The sequence below is a fragment of the Periplaneta americana genome, chromosome 14 (genome assembly GCF_040183065.1).
Source record: "Periplaneta americana isolate PAMFEO1 chromosome 14, P.americana_PAMFEO1_priV1, whole genome shotgun sequence".
In the NCBI taxonomy this organism is placed as follows: domain Eukaryota; kingdom Metazoa; phylum Arthropoda; class Insecta; order Blattodea; family Blattidae; genus Periplaneta; species Periplaneta americana.
The window spans coordinates 1017430-1039257 of NC_091130.1; the positions used below are offsets into that span (position 1 = coordinate 1017430).

General features: G+C 35.1%; 1 protein-coding gene across 1 annotated transcript in view; it reads left to right on the forward strand.

The window, feature by feature from the left end:
* LOC138713050 (frequenin-2) overlaps nt 1-21828 on the forward strand; it is a 74817-nt gene that overhangs the window by 50379 nt on the left and 2610 nt on the right. Inside the window, exons 3-6 of the mRNA XM_069844769.1 lie at nt 10571-10619; nt 17013-17102; nt 19994-20072; nt 21491-21579. Of these exons, the coding sequence (XP_069700870.1) occupies nt 10571-10619; nt 17013-17102; nt 19994-20072; nt 21491-21579 (307 nt within the window). The remainder of the gene's footprint in view (nt 1-10570; nt 10620-17012; nt 17103-19993; nt 20073-21490; nt 21580-21828) is intronic.

Sequence of the window (21828 nt, forward strand, 5' to 3'; positions counted from 1 at the left end):
TTGATAATGCCATTATGCCACCACTGATATTGCTTATGAAACTGATATAGAACCTGCCCACGTCTAGAAGCTACGTGAGGGAGGAAAGGGGACTATGAAGATGATGTCACTCAGAGCGATAAGCTCTGTGAAGGTCAGTGAGGCACAAATTCTCAAGTGAGGCACGATGCTTATGTTTGCCATAGACCCTCCCGGTTGGAAATCAGCTAATTCCACGTTACTCTGCTGAGTGATTCCTTTATATTCGGACCATACGCCACTGGCATGTACTTATAAGCGGTGAAAATGACTTACGTGCTGGTTTGTAACCATGGACACGGCTTTCGCATGTGACTCGCCGCGGTATAAATCTTCAGATAGCTGCACGACGTGGGTCGATGCTTACATCCACCTTGCCCAGGCTGCTAGATCTCATGTGCCGTTATTTCACTTCACGTTGTATTGTGATGTACCAATCAAATCTATTTCGACTTGTAAAGAAAATTCACAATATGCAAATCGTCGTCTTCGAAAGCACTTGCATCGTTACCACCCAGCCAGGTGCCCGTCCACATCGGCACAAGCGGTTCTGGTTCGACTTCAAGGAGTGGGTGATAAGGACATTGTTGTCGTACTCTCCCTATTTCACACACACATACACTTGCAATTTTTTTTACTGTTTTACACCTAACTGCGTAAAATATTATTTCTTATTTTCGTGAGTAAGTGGAATGGAAATTTTAGACGCAAATTTCATTTCTGAGAGTCTTACATATGTGTAGGCAAAATTTCAGATATGAATTTTGAAATTTGTGAGAAAAGTAACGATTTTCGAGTATCCTGTCAGCATGGAGAACTCCTGAGAAATTTACGCCATCATAACATCCGAAAACTAATAGCACAGGCCCTTAGAAAGAGATCCTTCGAGGTCCATGAAGAGGTGCACTGCGTTGCGTCTGGAGGCGGCGGAATTAGAAGAGTGGACATCGTGGCTCTAGACAAGACTAATAGTAAAGGCTTTATATTGGACCCAACTGTTAGATTTGAGATGAGCCAGACCCAACCATCCGAGGTCAACAAAGAAAAACAACAAATTTATGAGCCTACTATTCCGTATTTTCGAGAAAAATATCAGATGGAAGGCACCTGGGAAGTGCATGGTTTAATGATCGGAGCGAGGGGCACCATCCCATGATCAACTGTAAACACTATCAAAACATTTGGCATCCATGACATCATTCCAAAAATAATTACTTCTAGCATTAAAGGGTCTGTGGCGATTCTGATAAATCATTTATACGGAATATCATAATCCCCCCCTCTCTTTCTATCCTTTAGTGTGTAATTGTTACAATATACTATGTGCAAATTTATTATTTCTTAAATTTAAGCTCCTAGTTCACATTTCAATTTGACTCATCTATTTTACTGTAATCGTTACTATTCTTATATGTGTGTTATTCTGTGTTTTTGGCAACCCAGGATGCTTGGGCAGACTATTTCTTGGAAATAAATTATATATTACAAAAATGCTAATAATTGATAGATTTCTTAACCAAATTTGATGAAACTTTATACAGAGACTATTTATATGTAGTATGATACCAGCACACAATATCTGTTCTCTAGTTCTAATAGTTTAGCAAATTTTAATTTCAGGTCGGTGTACCCTTAAACAGTAAGGGGCGTAAAAGAACATACTGTATACTAAAGTCTGTGCGATTTATCTTGTCTCACTGTGAAAAGAGAGAGAAAGAAGACATGTCTTACTTCGTCTGTATTGTTATGGCGATGGGGGAGTGGAGCGATACCGTCCATCCATCCAGTGGCGGAAGGGACTAGTTGATACATTCTGTAGCACAAAATAAAATAACAAAATATCTCTCTTCGTACTGTGTAGTTCCGTCACTGAGCTTGTCTTTCAAGAAACTGAGTTTCGGCAGCCTGCACAATAACAAGGTTTTGAAAGGAATCCTGAAAATTTACAACCCTCCTATAATCTCCACCCTCATTTGAAGGGACTTGGTTTTTATTGCTACTGAGACAAGATAACCTTACCAGGCATAGTAGGGAATGTAGTAAAAACCTGGCCATAGCAGTCACAACGATGTGGACAGAAATTTGGAAAGAAATTTAACAAAAATATTTATAAATTATACACACCACGGCGTGATAGAAATAACAGCTGCTTATAAAAACATGTGAAATAGAGAGTGAGAAAAAGTAAACGATAAAATTTTGGAAGTAAAAATGTGGCGTATCTCTATGAATTCAATAAATCAATAGCAGCGTCTGCAAGGAAATTGAAGACTCTGAGTAACGTAAAGTTGGACGTGCGAGGAGCGTTGAGTCATTCCGTTATTGGAATTCTGTGGATGTCGATTTAAAACATTCCAGCTCGCACGTTCTTAAAGGCCAAGAGTAAAAAAATTACGATATTCATTTCAGAACAATAAATTGTTCATGAAGATCGTTACACAAAGAGTCCTACACGGACCAAAGCAGATTTAAATGTTTTAATAGGAAATGACATCCAGTTGGAACAAGAGTGGCTGCAGTTACATCTTCTGATCTAAAATCAGTCATCATAAAGCACTGGTCCATTCAGTGCAGTATGAGTCGTAAAGTTTCTACACGGTCCTCGTTATTTTTTCGGCCAAAACTATGTAACAGTTATTTAGATTCAGACGGACTCCACTTTGTCGGAAAAAGTGTAAATCTCTAAACTGAAATGCTTCCCTCTAAAACGACAAAGTAGGCCTACTGTTTCCACGGATTAAATTAGAATGGTACGAAATGATAGGCATTATTGTATCACTTGAGTGTTGAGTTATAGTTGGCATGCGATTTACGACGAAACGAGAAATATTCTTGAACCTAATTTCGTAACATCATTTGTTTTATACATAACTTGGGGTCGTCGCGTTATCACGCCTTGTTAATCTTAATTGCCATATGAACACTCTAGAGCATACATGGGCACAATTTTCGGTTACGTGAGGCACTCGATTTGAAATAGTTTGTTTACTAGGAGAGGAGACTGCAGAGTAGGATGGGAAATATGAACTGCTGTGACCTGCGTCACCTTATCGTAATCGCTAAGGCGGTCAGTGGCGAATTATTAAGAAAGCGCTTGGTTAACTTGAGAGACTCGAAAACTTTTATTCCATTTGGCAAATTAATTCGGCAGCTTTAATCATAAACCTCTTTACTGTTTCTCCGTCGCTGAATTGATTTAAATCACAGGCGAGAAATTGCGTAACTGGCCAATAATATTCCATCACGTTGTCTACGTTTATTTTCTTGAATATTCTGACGTTTCTCAAGATTACTTAATAGATTTGCACGTTCTCGACCTAAAATAACTTCAGAAAATCACATTTCGTTTTCTACTCACATTTGATATTTTTTTTATAAATTAATTTTCGAAATAATACGTACAGACAATATTTAATTCCTTGTACCTTTTAATGCAGCGTGTTTAAGGTATAATGTCGTATTTAGTATACTATGCAAATGTTAAGATCATAAATTTTCTTCGGAATAGTACGAAAAATAACATTTAATTTGTCTTACCTTCTAATTCAGCATGTTCTTTATGGCATAAGGAGTAATGTCGTTGTATATTAAATTTATTAATGCCTAATAGGATTTTCGAGCATAACATACATCTTATGTTCTCCCCTTCTAAACAGCAAAAAAAACTCTTCCTCCCATTTCTCATGAAATAATCGTTTTCTAACGCGTACACACTGCTTTGATAATGCCATTATGCCACCACTGATATTGCTTATGAAACTGATATAGAACCTGCCCATGCCTAGGAGCTGCGTGAAGGAGGAACGGGGACTGTGAAGATGATATCACTCAGAGCGATAAGCTCTGTGAAGGTCAGTGAGGCACAAATTCTCAAGTGAGGCACGATGCCCATCTCTGCTCTAGATTTTATGATGAGGTATACTCAATGTACCGGTGATCTGAGATCGGGTATTTAGGTTATGGTTGGAGCATAAATATGCAAGACGAGACGACAGATATCTTGGGGTTGAGGAGCGCAGAATTTGAAATAGAAGAGAAAGACAGTGTAAAGTTCTGCGATCGTTGAGCCGGAGCCAAGAAAAACATTAGAAAAAAAGTGAAATATGTTCGTATCGACGGACATTGCACACATATCATTATGGACACGTTGCAATGTGTTCAAGAGTTCGATGCACAACACGTGACAATAGTCAGAGTGCGGCATTACTAGTGTTTGAACTATTGATTTATTGTTCGGTTTAATAATAACGAAGTATATCCAGACTGTGGACTCGTCTGTAGATCGTTGTCAAGCTGAGGACCGTAGTGTCACATGCAGATAATGATGGGCACTACAGGCCTACGCTACGTTCTATTTTCGGGAAATGCACGTCACACATTATGTGGTCTAACATGCTTGATGTGAGTATTCATAATGTCCAATGTGCTCCTAGCGAATAGTTTAATAGACGTGCAGCCAAATCCAGCATCGTAATGGCTTCTAAATATTTAACGCTCCCTCCACTAATCAGAGGGATCAATAATATTGTAACAATGCGAAAATTGCCGCAGGGTCGCTGCACACAGCAATAATATCCGACTCTGTTTTTCACTAATTTATTCGAAATATAACTTTACGTCAGTGATGTCAAAACAATGGCATTTTTCTGACCTTGACGTCGTGCGCGGGCAGCAAGCGCTAAGTATGGAAAGAGGAAGGGTTGTGTATATGAATAAGCAACCTGTTGGATTAAGAAAACAGTGGTGCACAAACTTCAAACGGAACGTGAAATTTTATGTCGTTATATTTATATGGCTTCTTTCTGTTTAATATTATCTACATTCTCTGTAAAACAAAAGTACTAACACTGATTTCTTAATATTGCAGTTGTGTTTTAAACGTTAATAACACAATAACGAGTTAAGAAGAAATATTCACTTAAATTCCATAGTAGTATAATACTGGGTGTTCATTTCAAAGTGTGTCATGACGTCACTGTTGTTGGGTCACCGATTTGAAGCGAGTTTCAGCTGATATGTTAGAGAAGTTGCCTATTATTTAAGGCGTTCTTCAATCTGAACTTGAGAACGTGTACGGTATAACTTGAACGTCGTAGTAACAGATGGCGGTCTGTACGGTCTGTGTGCTACCATAACCTCTTTCGAACTGTGTTTTGCGCCGGCAAGTCGTACGCAGGGTATTTGTTATCATCGGTTGCGTACGGTAACATTCCACAACACAAATCAAATGCTCCGTGTCCATGTTGACCGTCGAAGTTAATGTCAACAAATACGTAAGTAATCGTCTTAACCCTCTCCCCATATCCCGACAGTACGTATTTCCAAACAGTTCACATTCCTGCCACTACCGGCGTTACCGTACGTATCGGTACGTACTCTTCAGAATGAACGCCGTACTTGCTAGCCAACTTCTCTGCCTCTTAGATTATACACCTGAGCTGCGGAAGTGTAGGAAGATTGAATTCTCTAGGCTCATCAGCTAGCCACATGACGGCATACAGCGAGCCAAGACACATTTTGAACTGAACACCCAGTATTATACTGTATTAAGTGGATGAAACACATCATTCATGAAGAAAGTGATATTCCAAAGAAAGAGATTGAGTATGACATGATAAGTTGGAATTTATATTGATGGTTTCTTTAGCCTTACAAAAGTAATCAATAAGCTAATCAAAACAATATTACATTACAAAGCAAAGTTACCTAGGTACTGTACCTGTTTTAAGTGTAACTAATATTACATAACAAAACTCTTATCGCATTATGCTTTTAAGGTGATATTTGTGAGCAACTTCCTATCATCAGAATATTAAATTATTTTCTCGAAATCTGCTGAAGCTATAGAGCTGACATTTTTACAACACATGAGCACGTATCTTTTGCTTATGATGTAACAGTAGTTGCTTTGTTAATTCATTTCCTTACAAACAATTTCCATGCGAATATTTTCAAAATTTTCAATACACTATCTTCAGTAATACGTATATACGGTATATTAGACTTACGAAAACATTCTGTAAGGCTACTAAATAAATAGGCCTATACCTGAAATTTTCACTTTTCTATAGGAAAAGTTGAGAAAATATTTCTTTTGAATAAAAAAATCAAAGTTGTGAAAAATGAGCATTAAAATTAAAACTTACATTCTTATAATGCACTTATACTTCTCAGACAAATCTAAAAATTAACATGGATACAGTTTTAATAAGTTCTCTTTCCTTTATCTATTGAATCAGTGCTGGCCATCCCTGAATATAGCTCGACCAAGCGGCATATACCACCTCTTTCGTCTGTCTCTTTCCTTTCCGCTGTAAGGCGCTCAGGCTCCCATGGGCTCTAAAGCGCGCGCTTGTTCCTGTGGGCATCAATTGACATGCCTGCTTTATGTAAAACAAGACGTCAAACAACATAGTTTTGCTAGGTACAGGGTTGTATAATATTTGTAAACTGAATATACGTACATTGATGTTATTCATCCATAATTTACTGCCCAAGGATAAGTCCTTCAGTACCAAACTCAGTAGCCTATTCTTCAATCTTTCCTATTTTCTGCCTTCCTCTTTGTCTCCTCATATGATCCATGTATCTTAATATCATCTATCATCTGATATCTTCTTCTCCCCGAACTCTTCTCCCGTTCACCATTCCTTCCAGTGCATCCTTCAGCAAGCAGTTTCTTCTCAGCCAGTGACCCAGATAATTCCTTTTTGCCTTCCTAATCAGTTTCAGCATCATTCTTTCTTCACGCACTCCTTATAGCACAGCTTCATCCTTTATTTTGTCTGTTCATTTCACACGCTCCATTCTTCTCCATATCCATATTTCAAATGCTTCCAGTCCCTTCTCTTCACTTAGTCGTAATATCCACATTTCTGCCCCTACAATGCTATAATCCACACAAAGCACTTCACGTCTCTTCCTTAGGTTTTTTTCCAGAGGTCCGCAGAAGAAGCTCCTTTTTCTGTTAAGTCTCCTTCTTCATTGCTATCCTCCTTTTGACTTTCTGACAGCAGTTCATGTTAGTGCTTGTAGTGCTTGCAGCTGTCCACTTAGTGCTACTGCCTCATTTCGAATTCCCTCGCTACTTTTTTTTCCGATAACCATTGTTGTTGTTGTTATTATTATTATTATTATTATTATTATTATTATTATTATTATTATTATTATTATTATTATTATTATTATTATTATTATAGCGCTAAATTGGAATATGCCTCTGTAATTTGGTCACCCACTTGCAAATCACACAGTAATCAAATTGAAAAAATTCAAAAACGATTCTCTAGATATCTGTATTTTAGAAGATATCATTGTTCAGCCCCCCATAACAAAATTTCGTACAACAATCTACTTGCTGAATTTAATTTAATGTCTCTTGACAGTCGTAGATTACTTGCTGAGCAGCTTTTATTATTTAAAATATTCAACGGTCTACTGGATAATGGCGAAATATTATCACAAATCCAGATTAACGCTAGAACATCACATTTAAGAAATCGTCAATTGTTATATCATAAAAAACCAAACACTTCATCACATAAAAAATTCACCAGTGTTAAAAATGTGTTCAAATTTCAATGAAATATTTAAAACATGGGATCTAGATTTCTGCATTTCTTACATGGAATACAAACATTTTCTTATGAATATACTGAAGGCAGTTGATTTTATATAATATTGCTATTTGTTACTCTGTAATTTGCCAACTATAGCTACATTTTACATCTTTGGCTATGATATCTATACTTAACTATTTTTCATTTATTTTATTTTGTATTTTTCATTTATATCTAAGTTATATCTGTGTCTTTTATTTAGGTAGTATCTATTTCTCTGTTCTTTTTTTTTCTTTCCTTTTCTCATTTTCCATTTTAATTTGTATTTACACTTGTATCTGTTTCATCTCTTTTTTTCATGTTATCTATGTTTTTTTTGTAAACGAATATCTGTACTGTCTATTGTAGTTGTGGCTTTGCCCTGTTATAGGCAAAAATAAATAAATAAATAAATAAATAAATAAATAAATAAATAAATAAATAAATAAATCTATACTAATAATAAATCTGTAGCCGACATTTTTCTGGTAATTTTCGATTTTCCAAAAATAATTGGTCCTAACATATATAATTAACCACCCTGAAACCGAAAATCGCTTTTTTGAAATTTTTGTTTGTATGTCTGTCTGTCTGTATGTTTGTTACCTTTTCACGCGATAATGGCTGAACCGATTTCGGTGAAAATTGGAATATAAATTAAGTTCGTTGTAACTTAGATTTTAGGCTATATGGCATTCAAAATACATTATTTAAAAGGGGGGTTATAAGGGGGCCTGAATTAAATAAATCGAAATATCTCGCTTATTATTGATTTTTCTGAAAAATGTTATATAACAAAAGTTTCTTTAAAAATAATTTGCGATAAGTTTTATTCCGTGAAAAATTTTGATAGGACTGATATTTAATGAGCTAAATGAGTTTTAAAATTAAAATAACTGCCATCTAAGGCCGTGTAATGAATTAAAAAACAAATGACTTCGTCTATAATGGGCCTTGGACAGCAACAATCGAAAGCTATGAAAGATTGCCTACAGAGAATGTTTCTGTGTTAGTATGAAGTAATATCGGAATCTAAATTAACCGATTTGTATAATTAATTCTTATTTCACCATTGGAAAGTGTAGTTTCTCTAGACGGACATAATGCTATAAAGTTATTACAGTAACTTCTGATATAATATAATATAATATAATATAATATAATATAATATAATATAATATAATATAATATAATATAATATAATATAATATAATATAATATAATTATATTATATTATATTATATTATATTATATTATATTATATTATATTATATTATATTATATTATATTATATTATATTATATTATATTATATAATTTAAGTTATTTTAAGGGTTCAGAACCATAGTGGGCCAAGCGCCACTTACTGAATACGTAGAAAACAAGGGTTAAAATTAAGTTATTACCATAATTCAATGGAAACCTATAACAAGTAAAATAAAATATACACATTAAATCTAAATTATGTCAATGTTCATTAAACTATGGTTGCATGTAATAAAAATTAGAAACATGTTAAAGGAATTGTCATTGCACCAAATGAGTGTCTCTGGACCAAAATGATAGCATTTTAATTATTTGGATGCAATTTAAATTAAGTAACATAATAAACGATTTATCCTTCTATCAAACACGAATGTTCCCTGGATCAAACGTCCTATTTTAATTATGTAATTACTTTATATTTATTTCTAACGGGTGCAGCGGAGCGCACGGGTACGGCTAGTAAATAAATAAATAAATAAATGAATAAAATAAATTATTATTATTATTATTATTATTATTGTTTCATCATCATTCAAAATGTTCATTATATGTACTTCGCCTGCTTGCAAACAATTTAGTTGAAGGGAACTCGTAGGTTGGATAGGATATGTTTAGCATGTTGAAAAAGAGTTTCAGTTTAGAATATAAATCAATCTTTCCCTCATCAAAGAGGCCGGGAATTTCTATTTGCGTTGTGGTCTGTGCCACGCCAGTCGCAGTTTCACAGTTGTTGCTTTTGATGTGACGTCACAGTAATAAGCTGGGGATGTTCAGCACTGCGTCCTCTCAGCCCGTCATACGTGCATAGGCAGGGTGGCGGCTAGTTGTTGAAGACGTTGTGTTCGTTTCTTTAAATCCGCGAAATTCAAGGCGTATTGAATCAAGACAAGCACGGCATAAAAACTAACATGCAACACATTGTTGTTGTATAATATTAAATATTTCTTTGCAGAAGAATATAAAATTATATCTACTCATGAACACAACATTTGCAATCAGAACAGCTACATTTTACCCGCATTATTGATAAATAAGAGAATAGGATGTATAAATTAAGAAATCCTTTTAATTTTTAATCACAATCCAAACTTCGGTAATTTTAGAAATATGAAATTATTAAAGACAAATCTGATCTATAGGTTAAATATAATATTTATAGATTAAGAAATCATTACGTCATACACTCATAATTTGATTGAAAAACTAATTATCTACATAATTATTTATATAAATCATATTGTATAATCTTATCAACACACAACATATTATGTAGATTATTCCTATGTACAACTTGTTGCTATGAGTTTAGTTGTATTACATCGACACCTTGACAGAAACACAAAGTTTAAATGCAATGAATTCAAGAGAATTAAAAAAAAAAAAAAAAAACAAGTGGGGATTCATACACTGGGAGCCTGCACTAGTCATTCCATGAAACAGTTTTTGGTGCGTAAAACGCATTTACCCATTTTCACCATGTCATTAGATCTGCTTAATGTTTCCGAAAGTGATAAAACGTATTGAAGTAAATTTATTTCCATTTCGTGGAGATGATTACGTTAGGTGATGGACGAAAATCTGTTGAAGAGAATAACAATAATTATCTTGCCAATCCGAATTTTAAATATCCCCTATCTTGAATAAAATCACTGTTAAATATTTATAAATGTGATGTGATCTCTGTTCCAGGCACAAGGGCTTCCTCAAGGACTGCCCTAACGGTCTCCTCACAGAACAGGTGAGTCGCTTACAACCGAACTGGGGATGAAGATCCTTAACGAGGAATGTAAAATCGGGGTCCCACACCAGATTAAAATTACTCCTCTATTATTCCTTGCCTTTCATAGGTTCCTAGTTGCGGACACAAAATGTAAAATGTGAGAGAACGTTTGAGTGAAGAGACTTTAATGTAGGTACTCCGGAAAGTGTAAAATACGAAAGTTTAAGTGAAGAGACTTCAGTATAGGTACTCCGGAAAGTGTAAAATACGAGAGAAAGTTTAAGTGAAGAGACTTCAGTATAGGTACTCCGGAAAGTGTAAAATACGAGAGAAAGTTTAAGTGAAGAGACTTCAGTATAGGTACTCCGGAAAGTGTAAAATGTGAGAGAAAGATTGAGTGAAGAGGCTTGAATGTAGGTACTCCGGAAAGTGTAAAATGTGAGAGAAAGATTGAGTGAAGAGGCTTGAATGTAGGTACTCCGGAAAGTGTAAAATGTGAGAGAAAGATTGAGTGAAGAGGCTTGAATGTAGGTACTCCGGAAAGTGTAAAATATGAGAGAAAGATTGAGTGAAGAGACTTTAATGTAGGTACTCCAGAAAGTGTAAAATACGAGAGAAAGATTGAGTGAAGAGGCTTGAATGTAGGTACTCCAGAAAGTGTAAAATGTGAGAGAAAGATTGAGTGAAGAGGCTTGAATGTAGGTACTCCGGAAAGTGTAAAATACGAGAGAAAGATTGAGTGAAGAGGCTTGAATGTAGGTACTCCAGAAAGTGTAAAATACGAGAGAAAGATTGAGTGAAGAGGCTTGAATGTAGGTACTCCAGAAAGTGTAAAATACGAGAGAAAGATTGAGTGAAGAGGCTTGAATGTAGGTACTCCAGAAAGTGTAAAATGTGAGAGAAAGATTGAGTGAAGAGGCTTGAATGTAGGTACTCCGGAAAGTGTAAAATACGAGAGAAAGATTGAGTGAAGAGGCTTGAATGTAGGTACTCCAGAAAGTGTAAAATACGAGAGAAAGATTGAGTGAAGAGGCTTGAATGTAGGTACTCCAGAAAGTGTAAAATACGAGAGAAAGATTGAGTGAAGAGGCTTGAATGTAGGTACTCCAGAAAGTGTAAAATGTGAGAGAAAGATTGAGTGAAGAGGCTTGAATGTAGGTACTCCGGAAAGTGTAAAATACGAGAGAAAGATTGAGTGAAGAGGCTTGAATGTAGGTACTCCAGAAAGTGTAAAATACGAGAGAAAGATTGAGTGAAGAGGCTTGAATGTAGGTACTCCAGAAAGTGTAAAATACGAGAGAAAGATTGAGTGAAGAGGCTTGAATGTAGGTACTCCAGAAAGTGTAAAATACGAGAGAAAGATTGAGTGAAGAGGCTTGAATGTAGGTACTCCAGAAAGTGTAAAATGTGAGAGAAAGATTGAGTGAAGAGGCTTGAATGTAGGTACTCCGGAAAGTGTAAAATACGAGAGAAAGATTGAGTGAAGAGGCTTGAATGTAGGTACTCCAGAAAGTGTAAAATACGAGAGAAAGATTGAGTGAAGAGGCTTGAATGTAGGTACTCCAGAAAGTGTAAAATACGAGAGAAAGATTGAGTGAAGAGGCTTGAATGTAGGTACTCCAGAAAGTGTAAAATACGAGAGAAAGATTGAGTGAAGAGGCTTGAATGTAGGTACTCCAGAAAGTGTAAAATGTGAGAGAAAGATTGAGTGAAGAGGCTTGAATGTAGGTACTCCAGAAAGTGTAAAATGTGAGAGAAAGATTGAGTGAAGAGGCTTGAATGTAGGTACTCCGGAAAGTGTAAAATACGAGAGAAAGATTGAGTGAAGAGGCTTGAATGTAGGTACTCCAGAAAGTGTAAAATACGAGAGAAAGATTGAGTGAAGAGGCTTGAATGTAGGTACTCCAGAAAGTGTAAAATACGAGAGAAAGATTGAGTGAAGAGGCTTGAATGTAGGTACTCCAGAAAGTGTAAAATGTGAGAGAAAGATTGAGTGAAGAGGCTTGAATGTAGGTACTCCAGAAAGTGTAAAATGTGAGAGAAAGATTGAGTGAAGAGGCTTGAATGTAGGTACTCCGGAAAGTGTAAAATACGAGAGAAAGATTGAGTGAAGAGGCTTGAATGTAGGTACTCCAGAAAGTGTAAAATACGAGAGAAAGATTGAGTGAAGAGGCTTGAATGTAGGTACTCCAGAAAGTGTAAAATACGAGAGAAAGATTGAGTGAAGAGGCTTGAATGTAGGTACTCCAGAAAGTGTAAAATACGAGAGAAAGATTGAGTGAAGAGGCTTGAATGTAGGTACTCCAGAAAGTGTAAAATGTGAGAGAAAGATTGAGTGAAGAGGCTTGAATGTAGGTACTCCAGAAAGTGTAAAATGTGAGAGAAAGATTGAGTGAAGAGGCTTGAATGTAGGTACTCCGGAAAGTGTAAAATACGAGAGAAAGATTGAGTGAAGAGGCTTGAATGTAGGTACTCCAGAAAGTGTAAAATACGAGAGAAAGATTGAGTGAAGAGGCTTGAATGTAGGTACTCCAGAAAGTGTAAAATGTGAGAGAAAGATTGAGTGAAGAGGCTTGAATGTAGGTACTCCGGAAAGTGTAAAATATGAGAGAAAGATTGAGTGAAGAGACTTTAATGTAGGTATTCCGGAAAGTGTAATGTACGAGAGAAAGTTTGAGTGAAGAGACTTCAGTATAGGTACTCCGGAAAGTGTAAAATACGAGAGAAAGTTTAAGTGAAGAGACTTCAGTATAGGTACTCCGGAAAGTGTAAAATACGAGAGAAAGTTTAAGTGAAGAGACTTCAGTATAGGTACTCCGGAAAGTGTAAAATACGAGAGAAAGTTTAAGTGAAGAGACTTCAGTATAGGTACTCCGGAAAGTGTAAAATGTGAGAGAAAGATTGAGTGAAGAGGCTTGAATGTAGGTACTCCAGAAAGTGTAAAATACGAGAGAAAGATTGAGTGAAGAGGCTTGAATGTAGGTACTCCAGAAAGTGTAAAATGTGAGAGAAAGATTGAGTGAAGAGGCTTGAATGTAGGTACTCCGGAAAGTGTAAAATATGAGAGAAAGATTGAGTGAAGAGACTTTAATGTAGGTATTCCGGAAAGTGTAATGTACGAGAGAAAGTTTGAGTGAAGAGTCTTCAGTGTAGGTGTTTTGAGCCCTCGAAATAAACAATCAGCATAATTTTGAGCTTACACAAATCTAGCAAATGAAGTACAAATTGGAAGACAATAGATTTACATTTGAATTGAAAATATGTTTCCGCTCTTTTACATCGCCCCATTAGAATTTTAAATCTGGCCAAATACTAAATGGTAGAAAGCTGGCCTTGCTGCACTTCGCACATGGTTATCTCGAGGAGACTGAGACAAGAATATCGAAGAACATTTCTGTCATAAAATAACCAACATGGAGATTAAAATCATGGGTTAACCTTTCAGTAGCGGGAAAGTGTCGGACTCCGCAATATGACGGACCAAATGTTGTAAGTACCTCATAAATATTAGTCATCTATCTTCTGTGTGTTGACATGTATTGGGAAATCTGAAGTAGTCCCTTCGTTTGTCAGCAAAATCTAGAATTTTCTCTTTGTTCTGGTGACAGCGTTGTCGTCACCTTTGTGACAGTGTGACAACTAAATTTACATTGTATTCCAGCTCTTGAGGTTCAGGAAATCACGTGCACAGGTCGCGACAGTAAGGAAAGATAAAGTTCACTTCACACCTAGTTGTCAACTCACTTCTTCCCTGGAGTAACGTAATTCTATTCTCGGACATTCGTCGACGATAATTATCAGGTAAACGTGAATACCACGCTGGGCCTCGGCTCCTTCTGTAGGCATAGAAACTAAGTTTAATTCTCCAGGCTGAAGGGTTTACATCATTTCTCAATAAAATTAACAGAAGTAGTTCACAGTTAGCTGAGAACTGAGACAAATGATTTCAAGGTAATATGATAGCGATACGAATATGACTTTCTCCAAACCGGTATGTGGAGAAAGTTATAAATCATTAAAGGACGATGTGTGCTATAAACATTTTTATGCTCCACCATGCCGAAATGTAGTAATTATACACCTGGTAGCAGCCCTTTAATGGACCTTATTAAAGTACACCTATTCATTAAAGTTCAGGTGTTCCACCAATCAGAAAATACCATTGTAGCAATATGAAAGCGCAAGTATCGATTATTCTCGGATAACAATCGAAAGACAACTAGTTCTGTTACTATAGTAATTAGCATTAATTGTAAATAATATTAAAATAAATTCAATTTGTAATCTCGTTTTTCAATGTCTAATTCAATTTCAAGGTTATATCAAGATTAATGTTTTTTACTCTCTATATTATATCAAGGTCAAGGTCGACATTTGTTTCTCGGAAAAAATCAATACTTTTGCGTCTGCGCACATCTCACAATTTACGAGATATTGCACAAAATCAGTTCCGCTCCTCAGTAAGATAAGAATAACATGAATACTTACGAATAATTTTAAGTTAGAAATATGGTCGAGCATAAAAACTCGTATGAAACTTGACTATAATGGTAATTAAGACGCTCATATGAAAATTATGAAACGAGTTTGCGCTCGTTTCATAAACATACTCACGTCTTAATTACTACCATTATAGGCTCGTTGCGTAATGTACTATTTTGTGTATGTTGGTGATGCATTCTTGGTGTTAGATATCGACTGTTCAGTCAAGTAACTCAGTGCTTAAAACTTCATCAAACTGTCTAAATTTTAAGTTAGAAAATTTGTGTACGTAATTCAGTGCCAATGAGCGAAATAGAGTATACACACAAAGCCTGGACTTTGAGTTTTAGTATTAAACGAAAAGGTGATATTCTCAAAACTCCAAACATAAAATTCCTTATCTTACAGAAAAGTCTGGAGTGTGATGTCCAAGTGAATAGACAACACAAACTACTCTTCAAGGCAATTTCAGTCTCAGAATTTCATGGTCCGTACCGTAGAAGTGTGTAAAGTTAATCAGTGGGTGTAAAATCGATCATTTGCGATTTTTATTAAAAATTATATATTCTCTCAGTTACTTGTTAAAATTTTGTTATGCTGACTTCATTGCATGACATAGCAAATGTAAGCGAGAGGGACAACAAAAAGCTTGCGAATGCCAACAATGGAAACACTGTGTAATTACTGTTGAAGTGAAAATTGTTATTTTCAACTTTTTCTCTTAAATGAAAACAAAGTCTTACAAACCCTAAATTATAGTTAGCAGTGAAAGAAGACAGGAAGTATACGTAAGTACTTTTCGTTGAGATTGTATCCTGAAATAATAATTTTGCAGTTCGTAAATGTTAGTATTGAAACTTATTATTTTAAGAAAACTTGTACCTTTGTAGGGTTAAGTCGATCATGCCATCGACCTACTCGAAACAGATAGGACCAGCAGGAAGAATAAATTGTTCACCGAAATACCTCCAAATAACACTTATAAACAGAAAACTGTCATAGTATAGCTTATATTGATGGGATAGTGGGGAAAGGGGAAGACGAAATTATGGTGAATTTCTTGCGTAAGAGAAGCACTGCCAAAGGAACATATTTTGTACACCCTCTGTACCTGACTATGGGAACAACGTAGTTTCTAAAGTGACATGAGGAGGGGAAGATTTCAAATAACATCTGATATAAACCTAAGCAATGTTAAATTGCATTTTAGAGTATAATTGAAGGGTGGTATTTCAATGTAAATTTTGAATTCTTAAATGTTTGTTTGTTGGTATGTGAAGTATTAAAATGTGTTTTTATGTTTTATAAGTTGGCAATCATAGTCACGATTGTACAGTGGAGACCTATAGGCCTAATTGTATCGAATAATATGATCACAGTAACAAAAGATACACTATATAATGCTATAGGCATATATTGAAGATTATTATTGTTTTTACACCCCTTATAACATATAAAATATATGTAATGCACTTAATTTATTTTTTAAAAACAGAAACAGTGATCGACTTTACTCCGCAATATTTTAAAATCGATCTTAAACTAAAAATTCAATGGTGATCGACTTTACCCTATTTAAGAAGGTAACTTCGATCACAAGTCAATTAGAAAAACAGTTTTTTATAGATTGTAATTCAATTTTTGTAACGTGTCTTCATAAGTGAAGGATATGACGACAAAATGCTATTTTCTGAGAAACTTCGCTCCATTCCATAACCTTAATATCATTTTAAAAATTGCAAAATTTTGATCGACTTTACCCTCTTCTAAAGTATGCTAAGAGGCGATAGTCGCTGTTAATCAGTTTTCTTTGATATTTTTGCTCTGAAATGCTTCGGCCTAGTTTCCAACTTGTTTGATGAGTGTTTTGTGCTAGTGCAACAAGTCACAAAGTGAGGAACTATTACACACAAGTTGTCTATGTTGCAGGGCTTCATCAAGATCTACAAGCAGTTCTTCCCTCAAGGCGACCCGTCCAAGTTCGCTTCCTTGGTCTTCAGGGTCTTCGACGAGAACAATGTAAGACAGTAGAAATGCCAAGACATTCCTTATCAAACCAACATTATTGACCAACGGTTAAAATTCAAAACGTAGTCAGGCGTGTTCAAACTTCTGCGAGCTCTAAAGTTAAAAATGGAGTCAGAATATAATGTGGCTGCTTACCAACTATGCTGTCTTCGTTTGATTTCTTTTTTCAGAAGAGAGCAAAATCTGTTTAAGTGTTAAGAAAATCATTGGAAATGTAATGTTTGAAGTATAAATTCGGGTAGTTTTAATATTCGATTGAAGCTGAACTGTACCAAAAAGTTAAAAAGATTGTTAGTTTTCGGGAAGTAAAAAAAAACTTGTCCGAGTTTGTAAAACAAACAATGGAGTTGGCAGCTCATGTAACAAATGTTATATATCTTTCATGATTCTTAAATTTAATAAATTTATTGGTCTGACCCAATATTTTGGGTTTGCCCTGCGACACAGAATAGCTCACAATAAAATTTAAAATGAAAAATTATATAAATAGGTTTCAGACAAAAGCGATTAAGACATAAGAAAAAAAAATAGAACCAAATATAATTTAAATTGAATGTACACCATAAAGATGCTGACGAAATATCGCTACAGAAAATTGTATTATGGTGGTGACGATGGCATCATGAAGATCTCTCGTCAGCTTGTATTTTTCCCTCCACTTTACAAAGACTTTCGGAATGATGCCTCTTGCTCCGAAGAAGAGACCGGTAACTGTGATTTTTTCTATGTTGTATTTCGCCGATAGGCACTGAATCGTGGGCTCGTAGATTTTCTTTTTCTCTTCGTTCACTTCAGATGGTTGAGTAGCTGAGATTTCAAATCTGATTGTAGGATCAATTATTTCGTCTGTCTGTTTATTCCTATTTATAGCTATGATATCGATCCTACGATTGCTCCCACCATCAGCAATACAATGAACTTCCTTGTGAACGTCTATATTTTTGGATCGAAGTGCATCTGCGATCATAGAACGTATGATGTTGTGACGTTTTATTCTGAGTACTTCTCCCTGTGGGCAACTCCCAAGCACATGTGGTAAAGTTTCATACTCACTGCAGTGCCTACAGTGGGTTGTGCCTGTAGAGAACGTACTGGTGCCACCATCGCAGTCATTTTTAGCATAGTGGTTAGGGTGTTTTTCTTTAAGAAAGAAAACATCGAGGCCTATTGGACATTGGTTTTTATTTTTATTACAAAGTAAATTTACCTATAACTTCGTATACAAAACATAAACGTATAACTTCTGCAAAACATTCTCCATTTTTTCTGCAGTCTTACGTTTTATCTCATGTAAAAGTCTTAAAATACTTTTAAAAATTTGTTCTCAAAACTTTTGACCCATATTAATCTGTTCTTTTCTCCCTTTTTATCAGTTCTGGTACTTAGTTTTCATCGAAACCAATTTCAAAAGCTTTCACACCATTACCTTTTCTTCATTCATACATTCACATTCTGAGTCCCCACTATTTTCTTCAAGTGTTCCAGTCAGTTTGTTGTTGTGTCAGACTGTTGTCGTCGTCGTTGTCGATGGATAATTTTTTATCATTTTAACAAGTCTGTATCATCCCACTTTAAGTGTTTCTCTGACAATTTTCTGCAACTCTCATCTCGAAAGCTTTGACTGCCATTCCTGGTTCCACTTGAATAGAGTTGATCATTTTCGTCTTTCATTAACATTTTAAATGCAACTGTTTCATAATATGAAACAGTGAAAGCGTCTTAAGATTTATAACATTATTTTTATGATAATATTTTATTAAAAGTGAAATAGCTGGACAATAACAGTAGGCTTAGAATAGTAAAGTGATATCACTAACTGCTAACCTCAATTGCTTCTGCGTGTTAACTTTCCATTCTAAGGGTTTTCTTCATTTACTTTCATTTTCTAATAAATTAACTATAAAAGTTATGAAAATCACTACCAATTCCTTGTAAGAATAGTGCTGAAACTCAAACATCAACAAGACTGGTAGCCGTTCAATAGCCACGTGGCTTTATCCAACCTTCTGATTCGCTGATGTAAAGTTAGTCATGTTTGTTACTAAGGGTACGTACACGTTGGAGCGACGATAAACGATAAAAGAAGCAGCGATGCTATATCAGAGAGAATTGAAGCATGCATTGGCTTTGAGGCGTGCATATTGGGGTAACGATAAAAGCGACGAAAAAGAAAAGTTCCATTTTCTTCGCTCATGTCGTTCATATGATCTCTGATTAAGATAATATTAATATGTATAATTACCGGTGGTTATCAATATACCCGAATATTAATCGATTTATTATCATTTCGGCATATTAAATTAATTATCATAAATATTGGTAAATTGATCAGTTGTGTATTTATTCGAGATACGTTAGGCCTATGTGATCACAAGAACCAATCACAACACAATGAATTTATACTAGCTTTGGGATAAGAATCGAGTTCAATTTTGTACGTATTTAAGTTATATTAACCTTGAACTTAGCAGCTGATATTTCCTATATATCTTCTTTCATTAAGTGGATGTATAGAATATCTTCTACTGATAAATCAAAATGTTCGCTTCCAGCGTCCTCGTTGCTCCGATATGAACACTTGATTCTTTGATAATACCAAAGCGTCGCTAGGTCATTTCTTTTATCGTTTATCGTTGCTCCAACGTGTACGTAGGCCTACCCTAAGCGATCATAGAGTTCGCCGTTTCTGTATTAGTGGATACTTATTCAGACCCAATTTCAACATACAGTATTTCTGTAACAAACAGACACAAAAATCCCAGTCTGTCTCGGTCTCTCACAAATTCCAGTTTGACAGCCAGGACTTGAACCCGCATTATTAGCATGGAAATCCAACGCTCTGACGGTTAGCCACAGTTTGAAATGCATTGCTTGGCTTGCAGGACGGCTCCATAGAGTTCGAGGAGTTCATCCGAGCGCTGTCCATCACGTCTCGAGGCAACTTGGACGAAAAGCTGCATTGTAAGTACATCGCAGATTGTTCATTATGACTTTAATCCCATAATATCATATTGGGCTTATTTCATTATTTCTTAGTGAACTGGTACCACGTGACAGCAATATGCCGTCAAAAATTCATTCTACGCACTTATTGCATTCCCTATATCCACAAGTTTATATTTTGAAAATTGTAAAATGCAAGTGTTGTAAGAAAAATGAATTTTTAGACGACCGTTATCCGTTATGAACTGTCCTTTAATGAGCTGGTTATTATGAAGAGAGTTAGTTCAGGAAGTCCTTCAAACTGTCCAAAATCTTGCCTTACATCTACCTTCATTTGTTTTCATTTAAATAGGTTATGATAAATGCGACTTCGTAATTCTGCAAATGGCCAAGTTGGAAATGTTTGCAATATTAAATAAACTAATTCTTGAAAGATTAAGCAGTTCTTACCATTTTCGTACATTACAGCTTGTAGAGTTTTCCTTTAAATTTCGTTAAAAAAGTTGCAATAAGCATTCGATACTGAGCATTTCTTTGTTGTTTTGCACGTTAATATTGTAAATAATTAAATATATAAATTATCATTATTATTATTATTATCATTATTATTATTATCATTATTATTGTTATTATTATTGTTATTACACCACCTCATTCTAGTGCCGAGGTCATGGAAAGCATGGGGCTCTACCTCCATGCCCCCCAAGTGCCTTCATGGCATGTTACGGGGATACCTTTACCTTTACCTTTTATTATTATTGTTATTATTATTATTATTATTATTATTATTATTATTATTATTATTATTATTATTATTGAGGGCGGCAATGAACCTCCGGGTTCCTTAGTAAGTAAGTATTATTATTATTATTATTATTATTATTATTATCATTATTATTATTATTGTTGTTGTTGAGGGCGGCAATGAACCTCCGGATTCCTTAAAAGCCAGTAAGTATTATTATTATTATTATTATTATTATTATTATTGTTATTATTATCATTATCATTATTATTATTATTATTATTATTATTATTATTATTGTTGAGGGCGGCAATGAACCTCCGGGTTCCTTAAAAGCCAGTAAGTAAGTATTATTATTATTGTTATTATTATTATTATTATTATTATCGTTATTATTATCATTATTATTTTTATTGTTGAGGGCGGCAATGAACCTCCGGGTTCCTTGAAAGCCGGTAAGTAAGTAAGTATTATTATTATTATTGTTGTTATTATTATTGTTATTATTATTATGATTATTATTATCATTATCATTATCGTTATTATTATTGTTATTATTATCATTATTATTATTATTATTATTATTAATATTCATGATGCGTTTCCAAAATACAATTAGGCTATTCCCATAGCCTGCGGATTGATTTGTTTGTGCACACTATCTGATTGGTCCCGTCCTCGCCTGTTGCAGGGGCCTTCCGACTGTACGACGTGGACAATGACGGTTTCATCACGCGGGACGAGATGTACAATATCGTGGATGCTATCTACCAGATGGTGGTAAGTACGTAGAATTTTGTCGGTTGGAGCAAAGAAGAGCTCTCGGTGTAAGTGAATGACCAGATATTCAGTCGCTGCAGGATTGCATTCTTTAGAAGGGAGCTAATTTATAGTTGGAATCAAGAAAAGAGTATGTGCCATACAAGTTCAGAAATGTTTACCAGGAGTCAATTTTATAGGCCTATCTATTATTGTTTTTAGTTATTATAGGCTCAACCATCGATATGTGTCGGAGGAAGAACAATAATT